A 12808-nucleotide genomic window follows, 5' to 3' on the forward strand; every position below is an offset into this window, starting at 1 on the left:
GGACAGCAATTCACCAAAAGGCTTGTTGCTGAAACACCAGCTGCCAGGGCCTGACCTCGACAGAGAGGACAAACTCGATCGCTTCAGCCATGCTGGGACTTGCCGAAAGCAGGTCTCTGCGTTCTCAATCTGCTCTGCCCAGCAGATTCCTACCAGTGACCAGAGAAGAGCTAGGACAGGACGAAGCACAGATGGCCCCAGAATTCAAATGTCAAAGACAAAAGGAGAGCCTCCCACTGAGCAACCAGACTCCTCCAGAAAAACGAGTTCAGCGAGCTTGTCTGTCTAAATGCAGGATCTGTCATCCTCACTCCCAATGTCAGAATTACCTGGGGAGTGTGTTCTAACTACTAGTTTTTTGGGGCTCTGCTCCAGGAGATTCTGATGAGGTTGGTCTGCAGGGGACTCCAGGAACCTGCATTTTTCATAGCACCCTGGAAATGCTAATTATCAGCAGGTCTGGGAGTCCCTGGCTTCTAATTGTGAAACAGCAAAATGGTTGGACTCAGGTGGGTCCTGCAGAAAGGCTTAGAACCCTACGGCCTGATATGGAGGAATCTAATAGAAAAACTATAGACTGACAGAAGGATGAGCAGATGGACAGATGAGTAGAACAGCTATGCTAACTCCAAAAGTATAGCAGATGCAGGTTAGTGTGTGCAAGGATCAGTCATTTTAACTCCTTTTCAGAAGAAAGCAAGGTGCCAGTTAAACCGGGGAACAGCCTGCCCCATCCCGTCCATGATACATGCTCACAGCAATGATGTGGTCACGGAGGAAGGGTTCGCTGATGTTCACCAATCAGGCTTTTAAAAGGTAAAAAAGGTCCCATCTTGGATGAATGAAATTTTAACACATTTTTGGCACTTAAAAATGGACCTTAGGCCGGGCACAGTGGCTCACACCTGTAGTCCCAGCACTTTGGGAGGCCGAGGATCATGAGGTCAAGAGATCAAGACCATCCTGGCCAACATGGTAAAACCCCGTTTCTACTAAAAATACAAAAATTAGCTGGGCATGGTGGCGTACGCCTGTAGTCCCAGCTTCTCGGGAGGCTGAGGCAGAAGAATTGCTTGAACCCAGGAGGCGGAGGTCGCAGTGAGCCGAGATCGCACCACTGCACTCCAGCCTAGCAACAGAGGGAGACTCTGTCTCAAAAAATAAAAATAAAAAATAAAAATAAAAGGTAAAAAGGGTTCCATCTCAGATGAATGAAATTTTAACACATTTTTGGTACTTAAAAATGGACCTTAGGCTGGGCGTGGTGGCTCACGTCTGTAATCCCAGCTCTTTGGGAGGCTGAGGTAGGCGGATCACCTGAGGTCAGGAATTCAATACCAGCCTGGACGACATGGTGAAGCCCCATCTCTACTAAAAATACACAAATTAGCTGCGCGTGGTGATGCATGCCTGTAGTCCCAGCTACTCAGGAGGCTGAGGCACGAGAATCGCTTGAACCTAGGAGGCAGAGGTTGCAGTGAGCCCGGATCGCACCACTGCATTCCAGCCTGTGTGACACAGTGAGACTCTGTCTGAAAAAACAAAAAAGGACCTTAAAGATCGAAGCCACAGATAAATGAAGCACACACCACCAGTTTCTGGACATTCACTGTCCAGAAAAGGGCATTCACTGTCCAGAAACTGGTGATGTGTGAAAAAGTGTGGGCGAGGTGGGCCCAGGCATTTGCTGTATCTTCAAAGATGTATTTTCTTTAAAATGGGGAGAGAACAAACAAAGCAAATATGGCAACATGTTAAATTTGCATAAAATCTGAGAGTTGGATACGCGAATATCGATGGTACAGTTTGCTGTGCTTTTCTGATTCTTTTAAGTATTTCACAATTAAAATGCTCAGAGTAAATATTAAGATTCCAAGTCAAAGTCTATGAAATGCGTGTACTGTTGGACCCAGCACGTGTACTTCTGGAAACGTACCCTAAGGATATAGCGAAGAGTGAGCAAGGAGAGCGTGTATGCAGGCCAGAAAAAGCCCAGGAAGGTGTCTCCGAGCATGCTAAAGGAATGCTCATCTCTGGATGGTCAGGGAATTCTATTTTTGGTCTTTTGTAGTTTCTAGGTTTTCTGCTACGAATACACACTACCTTTTGTAATAAGAAGGAGGAGAAGGAAAAGAAGAAAAGCTCAGTTATGCTACAAATTCACAGAGGTGCAGTCTCATTCCAGCTCTGGAGGATAAATGAGATATTACAGCATCACAACACTTAATATGATACACTTACTATTGTTGTTTTCCCCGAGGCGGGTGGACCTAATATTACAATCCTGGGCACTGTGGAATAAAAAGATTTGAATGTCACCACTCAACATGACAAACAGCCTCCCACATCTGCGGTACTCGGGGTGTACTTATTTCTTTCCTCCCTAGATTTCATTTTCTGCCAGTGACATGGCCATTTGTAACCCAGCAGCTCAGAGACACTCTTGCCATGGAACGCATTCTCTGTGTTTAGAGAGGTAAGTGATCACCGAGATGGTTTATTCTTCTACCTCCAAGGGGACACAGACACGGTAACTTGTTTACCAAACTCATAAATATCAAGAACAATTGGGATTTCAAACACCATAAAGCATTTTAAACAGGAACTTTGTCTCAGGAACGCTCTCTCCAATAAGGCTGTAATTTATGCAAATCGACCTTAGAAGCTTTTCTTTATGTTTATGCCTTTTTATTTAGCAAATTGTATTCCCCATGATTTTACAGAGGGAAGTAATGGGAAAAGCCTGGAGTGTATGGGCCAGATTTATAAAACCCGAGAAAGGAAAGTCTGTTTTCAAAGATTGGCATTTCTATGCAAATGGAAAACACTGGCACCTTGTTTGATTTTAGTCCTGGCTGGTTTTGGTCCCACAGAATTCCCAACCCAGGCTACTGACAAGAGTGTGATATGAACCACAGGCTCCTGAACCTGTGAACGAGAGTCTGGGCTCACCCGGCAGGTGAAGCTCTGGTGGCAGGCCCAGGCCCTGGCCATCGTGGAAGCTGGGAAGGCATTTTCAGCTTCTGGGGTGGGAGCCAGGGCAGAGATTCAGTGGCCCTTTCTCTGTTCTAGGCCTGTAAGCTGGGCAAGGCCTCCCAGGGCCCTCCCCGTGGGGAGAGAACCCACTGCAGGTGGAAAAACTGCTTGCAGGACAACTCTGGAAACAAGGTGGCTTTGGGGACAAGTGGTCAGGTGAGAGGAAGAGGTGAGACAGAGCTAGAGTGGCTGCTGACGATGGGAAAAGAGCTGACCAGCGTGGTGAGAAGGGTGCAGGAAGGCATCACACTGGGTTGAAATGAAGGGAACAGCAGTGGGGTCTGGACAGATGCATCCACACTGCCTGCCTGCTCAACACCATCTTGACTGGGCCAGCTGTCCCTCTCCTTGTGAGAAGCCGGTAACCTTGGCCTGGCCCCTGACCCAAGGTGACAGATGAACAGATGTCCACTGCAACTCACATGAGCCTCTAACGTCTGCATGAGGGCCTATTCTGGCTGGGCTTCCAGGAGGGAATCTCATCTCAGCAGAGGAGAGAGGTGCTGTATCTTCTAGTTTGGAGGCAGACACAGAAAAGGAACTAGACATCGTCCTTTTGGCCAGCAATGCAATGGTTAGCACATCTACACCCAGCTGGCTGCTTGGGTTTAAATAGATCTTTGCCCAAAATCATGGCACCTTCTCATTTTTGGAGGAAGTCAAGGTAACTCACTGAATGATCCTCTCCTTTAACCTCAGAAGCTGTGGACCTTCTTATTCTCCTTATGGCTGTTCCCTCCACGTTCCTGCCTTGCCACCTGTCATTTCCCATCAGGAACGTCCTCCCTTCCCAGCGCCCAGCACCCCCAGCCTCCCACTCCTTCTCCCTCCCCGAGATCCTTGTTCTCACTCCCTGTGGAGGCCCATGATCAAGTGACGGGCCGCCACAGTCTTCCACGTTGGTGAATGTCAGCCCAGTACTGAGAAACAGGTGGAGTCGCTGTCCCCACAGGAAGAGAAGCTCCCAAGGGCAGAGACCGAGTCTTATCCTCCTGGATCACCCCCATGGCGGCCAGAACTGTGAGGAGCCACACACAGTAACCTTCAGGGCCACCTCCTTGGCCATCCCCATCTCGTCCTATGGTCACTGTTTGTCACCTTTGTCACCACCATTACTACTGCCTTACAGAGGGCCCCCTCTGCCAGTCAGCATGTTTGGGTACAACTGCAGAAACTGAATGCAGCCGAGTCAAGAAGAAAAGGGGGTTGATTGCTCACACCTGTAATCCCAGCACTTTGGGAGGCCGAGATGGGCGGATCACTTGAGGTCAGGAGTTTGAGACCAGCCTGGCCAACATGGTGAAACCCCATCTATACTGAAAATACAAAAAATTAGACAGGCGTGGTGGCACACACCTATAATCCCAGCTACTCGGGAGGCTGACACAGGAGAATCACTTGAACCTGGGAGGTGGAGGTTGCAGTGAGCTGAGACTGCGCCACTGCACTCTAGCCTGGGCAACAGAGCAAGACTTCGTCTCAAAATATCTATATCTATATCTATATCTATGTCTATCTATCTATCTATCTATCTATCCCAGCGTGGCTCATAGAGTCCTGCACAGGCTGGGGAGCCAGGCCTTCAGGGCTACCCCACAGGAACAACACCCCAAGCAAGGCCACCAAATGGGCTGGGGCGACACCAGACAGTGCAACCGTGCCCATGATGCTGCTGTCACATGTGGGCATGGTGCCGCCATCAACCATGCTGCCCTTCCACCCAGGAAACAGGCCCTGCGGAGCTGCCAGGAAGTGCTCCGGGTCCTGTGACTCCGACTCTGGACTCGCCTGGCAGGGGAAGCGCTGGTGGTGGGCCCAGCCCTGACTGTCATGGAAACTAGGAAGGTGTTTTCAGCTTCTGGGGTGGGAGCCACGGCGGGCATTCAGCGGCCCTTTCTCTGTTCTAGGCCTGTGGCCTGGGGCAAGGCCTCCCAGGGCCCTCCCCATGGGTGAGAGAAGCCACCATAGGAAACAGTGTGGAAAACACTGCTTGCAGGACAAGTATGGAAACCAGGTGGCATTGAGGACACATGGTCAGGTGAGAGGACGAGGTGAGATGGGAGCCAGAGTGCCATGGGAGGTTTGTGGGGAGGAGCGGCAGGGAGGGTGGTCAAGGGTGGAGGAGCCTTGGGCCACGAGGCAGAGGGCTCATATGGATCATGGAGAGAGCGCCTGCTTGGCCAAAGTCTGATGAGGGAGCAGTGGGGAACCTGGGTCCACTCATGCACCATCGCCTGCTGCCTCTCCAGGGCTCTGACCACAGGCCCTGCTGAAGCTCCTCCAAACACAGATGAGGCCCAACAGGGCTCAGGGTGCCCAGAGCCCAAGGAAAGGGGAGATGCAGCTCGGCAAGGTCCTTTGGGGAGTGAACCTGACTCCACGCATTCGTCTGAGAGTTCCCGGGCTGGGGGCTGCAGGGGAAACCCTCCCCTTCCAGGTTCCTGTAAGTGGCACCCAAATGGTACACGTCTATGAACAGACTTTAAAAGGGGAACATCCACGGCCTTTCTCCCCACCTAATTTCTCCCACACATTTATGTGATTAATTTCAGTTTCTTAAAATCTAACACCTTGAAACTACAGCCCTGCTCATGAGTAATTATTTATAAACAGTGTCATAAAAGGCTGCTTGACTGCCAAGAGTAATCAACTTCTTCCAACCACTTCAAAGGAAATCAAAAAACCTTTCCATCCACAGATCCTTTTGAGGTTTAACTAGGAGCATGATTTAAAATTCACAAGAAAACCCTTAGGTATTGGAGCTCTAATACACAGCTTTCTTGGACAAACGTTTGATAAAAAACGAAACATACCATTATATACACCATCGCCTGCTCTAATATTGCCCAAGGCTACTGTAAATGCTCACTTTGTACTAAATCTGCCTTTCTGGCGGCGAAGAGGCTGCCAGCCCATGTGCCGGGGCTCCCTCTGCTCCCTCGTGTGCTCGCTCACCGGGATAGGTCCGGGGCCTTCTTTCCCTCTACACCAGTCACCAGCCATGTCACTGTGTGTGGCAGTTAACCCCAGGCCCAGTAAGAGGAAGGGTTGAGGTCCTAGCTATAGTTACCCCAGGCCGCTGCATGGCTGGAAGGGGGCACAATGATCTGACACACCAGCCCAGGGGAACAAAAACACACACTGGATGTCATGGGCCTCTCCAAGCCTCCCGCACTCTTCTAGGACACATGAGGATTGGGCTTAGCTGATTCAAGGCTTCTCCCACTCCTAGAAAATTCACCTAGGCGGCCGGGTGTGGTGGCTCATGCCTGTAATCCCAGCACTTTGGGAGGCCGAGGCGGGTGGATCATCTGAGGTCAGGTGTTTGAGACCAGCCTGGCCAACGTGGTGAAACCCCGTCTCTACTAAAAATATAAAAGTTAGCTGGGCATGGTGGCGGGTGCCTGTAATCCAAGCTAGTCAGGAGGCTGAGGCAGGAGAATCACTTGAACCTCGGAGGCGGAGCTTGCAGTGAGCTGAGATTGCGCCATTGCACTCCAGCCTAGGCGACAGAGCCAGACTCCATCTCAAAACAAAAACAAAAACAAAAACAAAAACAAAAAAACAGAAAAAGAAAAGAAAAGTCACCAAGCAGGGTAGTCTCCCCTGTCTCCCTTCCTCCTTCCCATTTTTGCTTCATTTGTCCACAGAGGCGTGGGCAAAGAGAGAGAAACCCATGGGTGTCACTCTCTTCTTTCCATTTCAGTGGTTGGGGCTTGAGCCAAAGGACAAAATGTTCCAATATCCATAAAAGCCGCCAGCTGAGGGCCTGCGGTGGAGTGCAGGGCTGTGGGAAACAAATGAACTCTCCAAAACAGTGGTTCCTGGGACCCAGTGACTCGACTCCCTGAGAGCATCTGGGCAAAAAGCTGGACTCAGCTATTCAGGAGGACAGACCCCCCCGGCTGGAGGCTGGCCCCCAGCTAGAGATGGCACGAGGCAGGTCTGGAGCCTGAGCCTCTGCTCGAGAACAACAGAGCAGGTGCAGTGCAGAGAAAGGAGCAAGGGCTCCTGGGAGGGAGCTTCAGGAAAGCCCTAGACCTTCGGATGAAGGGAAAGGGGCGCTAAGGAGGGTGGGAGGAGGAGACAAAGGGAGGGTGGTGGCAGCGGAGGTGGCTGTCCAGCCAACATCAACTGCACTCCATCCAAACCAGAAAGATGATGTTTAAACTTTAAAATTCTGATGAAGTGGATAGTTTGACATTGAAAATTAAAGCTGCACACAGAGGAGCAAGATCAAAACAAAGAGATGATTGAATCTGCCTCAAATTTCTTGAAATTCAAGGTTCTTGAGCTTCTAGGCTGGGGAACTAGGTAAGCCTTGAAGTAGCGGTTTAAGAACACAGAGGGCCGGGCACAGTGGTCCATGCCTGTAATCTCAGTGCTTTGGGAGGCCAAGGCAAGAGGATCGCTTGAGCCTAGGAGCAGGGACCAGCCTGGGCAACATAGTGAAACCCCATCTCTACAAAAAATTTTTAAAAATTAGCCAGGCGCAGTAGCGTGCACCTGTAGTCCCAACTACTCAGGAGGCTGAGGCAGGAGGATCACTTGAGCCTAGGAAGTCAAGGCTGTAGTGGGCTGTAATCTCCCCACTGTACTCCAGCCTGAGCAACAGAGACCCTGTCTCTAAAAAGAAAAATAAGAGGGAGAAAATAAAAAGAGAGAAGAACACAGGGCATGCATGATTTTCAAACTAACAGTAGAAAATGTCAGTGCAACCTAATTTATGAGAGTTCAAGTGGTTACATTATTATCGAGCACATTTTTTTTTAGATAGAGTCTTACTATGTTGCCCAAGCTGGAATGCAGTGGGTATTCAAGATGAAGTCGTGGCACCATGGCCTCTCACTCCTGGCCTCAAGCGATCCTCCTGTCTCAGCCTCCCAAGTAACTGGAGCTACAGGTGCACCACCACACCCAGCTTTCAAGCGCATTTTTTTTTTTTGAGATAGGGTCTTACTCTGTTGCCCAGGCTGGAGTGCACTGGTGCGATCTCAGCTCACTGCAACCTCCACCCCCTGGGTTCAAGCGATTCTCCTGCCTCAGCCTCCTGAGTAGCTTGGATTACAGGTGTGTGCTGCCAAGCCTGGTTAATTTTTGTATTTTTGTTTTGTTTTGTTTTAGAGACAGAGTCTCGCTCTTTCGCCCAGGCTGCAGTGCAGTGGCGTGATCTCTGCTCACTGCAAGCTCCGCCTCCTGGGTTCACACCATTCTCCCGCCTCGGCCTCCCCAGTAGCTGGGACTACAGGCGCCTGCCACCACATCCAGGTAATTTTTTTATTTTTAGTAGAGATGGGATTTCACCATGTTAGCCAGGATGGTCTCGATCTCCTGACCTCATGATCCACCCACCTTGGCCTCCCAAAGTGCTGGGATTACAGGTGTGAGCCACCACACCCAGCCAATTTTCGTATTTTTAGTAGAGATGGGGTTTTGCCATGTTGGCCAGGCTGGCAAGCACAATTTTTAATTTAGAAAAATCTATTAAGCTTTTTACTAGTGGAAACTCGACGTCGTATTCCTGGAAGCTGCTACCCATGATGCATCAGGGATTTCCCATTCCTTCAGCCACTACTGACCAGACCAGAGTTTCACAGCTTCTATCTGGGTTAACCAAACACATCCATTTCACAAACGAGGAAAGTGAGGCCAAAGAGAGCCACGATCTCTCACATCTCTACATTTTAAGATGAGTGAGCTGCAGGGTCCCTGACAGTGGGGAGGGAGGTGGGGGGGTAGCAGGACAGAGGACTGTGCTGCACTGCACTTTCCACTCGCTCTTGGTTGACTTTTAGTCTTACTTTGTTTTTACTTTACTTTTACTTTAGCTTTTACTTGGCTCTTATTTCACTTTTACTTTGTGTTTCCTTTTGCTTTGCTTTCCCTTTGTGGTCCATTCTTTCTCTGGTGGCGGTGTGAGATAGCTGCGTGTGGGCAGAGATGCTCTCCGCAGCCCTGGAATAACAGAGTTCAGTAGCACTCAAGCTCCCAGCACCCACTCGGCCTCAGGGTGGGGGCAGGGGGGAATGCAGGAACTTCCTCCGTTGGCAAATGGAGTCAGTGAGGCCTGGGGGCGAGCCTAGGTCTGCAGCAGTAAGGACCACTCAGGAGCGCAGGGTAGGCTTAACACCCACCCTAAGAGCAGGTGATGAATCTGGGGAGACAGAACCTCCCACCTGTACCATGTAATAAACAGCCAACCAGAGAAAGGAGGTCTCTAAGAGTCGCTGCAGGGCAGAGTAAACTGCACCAGGAAGGTGGGGTTGGGGAGAAGGCAAATCGGACACGGGGAAGGGGGTCCCAAGGCCACCCCAGCACCGCACCACCCCCGCCTGGGCATATAGGACGCTCAGTCAACATCCGCTGAACAAGGGAATGTCTAGTGAATCAGCCATTTGCACCTAACCAGAGGCTCAGAAAAGGGCCTTTTTGTTGGCCCTTTGTGGGGTCCCTCTCTGTACTGCCTGCCTAGGTCCATGCAATGGCATCGGGACCCATGATTCCCTTACTCTGCTGCTCCGCAGCCAGGCCTGGATGCGTCAAGACTTGCATGTGGGGCACAAGGAAAAGGCTTGGAACCTCCTCTCTTTCTTTTTTTTAACTACCTAGTGTCATTTCTCACCTTGGGCCTTCTGAACCTCCACACAGGGCATCTCTGGGCTCTGTCCTCAGCTGTACCAAGTGCTAATTTCACTGGTGCGCTGGTAGCTCCTTCAAAGCAGCTAATGCTCCAACGAAAGAAACATAAAAGCTCCAAGACATCGGTCCTCCCCAACAGCTCACAAGGGACAGGACTGATCCTCCACTTGGCAAATGGACCATGGAGTGGAGTGAGGGGCCTTCCTTGAGTGAGCGCCTCCCTCCTCCCCAGTTCTGTGCTCCGGCCTTGGGTCAGGCTGACCTGCACCGGCCAACTGCAAAGGTTTGGGGAGCTCGGAAACTCATTAACAGGCTCCGATAATGAGACCGTCGGAAAAGCCCAAAAGCTTGCCTGTCTAGGTAGACCAGAAACCAAACTTACACCTGACAAGTGGAGTGATCAGAGAGCTGAAACCCAACAGGCGACATCAGCTAGGGCAGGCGAAAGCATTAATAATTGATTCCATGGGTCATTCTGGGGTTTTCATTTTAATAACTTGGCAAGAGAATTTTTATAAGTTGTGCTCCAAAAGAAATCAAGGCATTTTTCAATGAACCACCACCTCAAGTTGATGAAACCCCTCCCTTCTGACCTCCCTTCAGACACAGGTAGGACAGAATGGTGCTCAGCTATTCTCAGGATGGGGCAGGGTCCCTGGAGAGGAGGAGGAGGAGGAGGCAGAGGAGTCAGGGAAGACAGGGAAGGAGGAGGAGGGGAAGGGAAGACGGGGAGGGGAAGAGCCCCAGCCAGTGCTCACCATTGTCGTTGTCTCTATGCAAGTGCTGGATCATGAAGGGGATGGGATCCTCGGGCTGGTGGATCAGTAGTTGCTCCAGCATGTTCTGTGGGTGCAAGGCAGACACCCAGGTGGTTAATACCTGCAAGGGCACCTGGTCACCACAGATACCAGCTATGGGGCCTGCTCTCTCCACTGCACCCGACCAAACATGCCTTCAACCTGGGACCCAGCCACCGCCCCAGCTGGCATCTGCTTGGGTCCCCATGAGCAGAGGCATGAGGGGGGCCACGTGGTGCTGCTGCGGAGGCACCTATGGGGAGGCAGAAGTGGAGGAGTCTCGCCCCTGATTCAGAGCAGGCAGTCCAGGGCTCTCTCCCCTGGGGCCCTTTGAGCTTCCCAGACCAGCCTTCTCCAAGTTCTCAAGCATCACCATTCCCCTCAGAGCCTTAGCAGATGCTGTTCCCTCAGCTTGGAAGCTTCTTCCTTGTCCTCATCCTGGCTAACTTCTGCTCAGTCTCAGATCTCAATGGGAACATACCTTCTTGAGTATGTGCACTACGTAAATATGTCAGATGCTCCTGCACCTGCCTGCGGGCATCGCCCTGTTCCATGCCTCACCCTGTCCCTACTCACCAGGCCACCATCCCCCCGGCAGGCCATGGGTTCTGTGGGCCTCCTTGTCTGCCTAGAGCCCTTGGCACCCCAATGCCTGGCAGTCATAGCAGATGCCCAGTGCAGATGTTTGCTGGGGAACATGACCGTCACCACTAACTGTGTCTCTCCAGAACGGAACAGAATGTTACCAGCCAGATTTCTAAATAGTCCTGGGATATTCTGGCCATTTCATCCAATCAGGCAAGCATATCAAGAGAAAGCAGCTTCTGGGGTTGCAGAACCCTAGGCAGAGAAATGAGGAGGAGCTCATAGCAGCTGTGCTGCTGCAATAAGGGGCATCCTTGAGCCCCAGGGACAAGGAGGGAGGGGCTGTAGCCCTCTTGGAGTGAAGGGAGTGTGGGGCAGGGAAAAGAGCACCGAGCCGTGAGAAGTCTTGGTTCCAGCCCCACTGTATCTCATCAGCAAGTCCCTTCCCTTCTCTGGGCCTCAGCTTCTCTGCCTGTTCAGTAGCACAGCTGGAGTGAATTCATGTTTGTATATCACTGGTGCGATGATGGAATGAGATGATTTTAGATGGTTCACACATAAATATTTTACATTTCATGTTTAAATCATTGTGTATTTAATGTGTATTAGAAATATAAGTACATCAAATCAATAATTTCAAGGATATCACTTAGGATGAGGCAAAAGCGGCTATTTAATTTTTTTAAAGGTGAGTTGATTTAAACAAGTGATTAGTTTAAATGGAGGTGCAGTAGCGGTTATGCAAATCTGTACATGTGATACAACTGCACAGAACTGTATGCACAACAAAAACATCAATGCAGGTAAAAATGGAGGAAATCCAAACAAGGCCTACAGTTCAGGTAATCCTATTGTACCAATGCCAGTTTCCTGGTTTTGACAATGTGCTACAGTTATGTTAGATGTTATCACGGGGGCAATGTGGGAGGGGAGACCAGAAATCCATACTATTTTTTAACTTCCTGTGAACCTAACATTACTTTAAAATCAAAAGTATAAAAAATGGAAATGGTCAAAAACATGGAGGGAATACACAGATGACTAAGGACTGGAAATACTGGACTGAAAGCTTTCTTGTTGGGAGGCCGAAGCAGAAGGACTGTTTGAGCCCAGGAGTTCAAGACCAGTCCGGGCAACATAGCAAGACCTCGTCTGTATTAAAATTTAAAAAAAAACATTAGCCAGGTATGGTGGCCTGCACCTGTAGTCTCAGCTACTCTGGAGGGACTAAGGCAGAAGGATTGCTTGAGCGCAGGAGTTCAAGGCTGCAGTAAGCCATGATTGTATTACTGCACTCCAGCCTGGGCAACAGTGCAAGACCCTGTTTCAAAATCAATAAAAGCTTTCCTGGGCAATTCCTCCCACAATCACTGTGGAAAACACACCAGGTTCTCTAGAGCAGACAACAGGGCTCCAGATGATCCCCCATCCTGCCCTGACCTGCTGACTTCTAACCCAGCTAGCTATTTTATTTGTGATTGGCCACTCAAGCAGTTTTAGGAATCTCCTGCTCTCCCTCTATCAGTTAACACTTTCCGAGGGAAATGTGTTTGATGGAGGTGCAGACACGGGTTTCTTCGTCTGGGCTCAGCTGTCTAGTGTGCAGGGCAGAACCTCAAATGACCACAGACACCACTATGCCCTCCATGCCATGCCCCTGGGGATGGGGTGTACCCTGGGAAGCAGACAAATGATCTGAAAACTGAGCTCCAGCTTCCCCTTGCCTCTCAGAACCTTTGAGTGGCTGAGAG

The 12808-nt window shown here is 50.3% G+C and overlaps 1 protein-coding gene across 6 annotated transcripts in view; it reads right to left on the minus strand.

Annotated features, from left to right (window-relative positions):
- Window positions 1–12808, minus strand: part of AK8 (adenylate kinase 8) — a 151802-nt gene that overhangs the window by 138174 nt on the left and 820 nt on the right. For 5 of the 6 annotated variants that reach the window (XM_063696824.1, XM_031014367.3, XM_063696825.1 and 2 more), the window contains exons 2-3: window positions 10434–10518; window positions 2242–2291 (exon numbers count right to left, since the gene is read on the minus strand). In XM_063696824.1, coding sequence (XP_063552894.1) covers window positions 2242–2291; window positions 10434–10518 — 135 coding nt within the window. Of the gene's footprint in view, window positions 1–2241; window positions 2292–10433; window positions 10519–12808 lie in introns of those variants that run through there. The other variant, XM_063696826.1, reaches the window with a different exon arrangement.

Source organism: Gorilla gorilla, chromosome 13 (assembly GCF_029281585.2).
Source record: "Gorilla gorilla gorilla isolate KB3781 chromosome 13, NHGRI_mGorGor1-v2.1_pri, whole genome shotgun sequence".
NCBI classification, from domain to species: domain Eukaryota; kingdom Metazoa; phylum Chordata; class Mammalia; order Primates; family Hominidae; genus Gorilla; species Gorilla gorilla.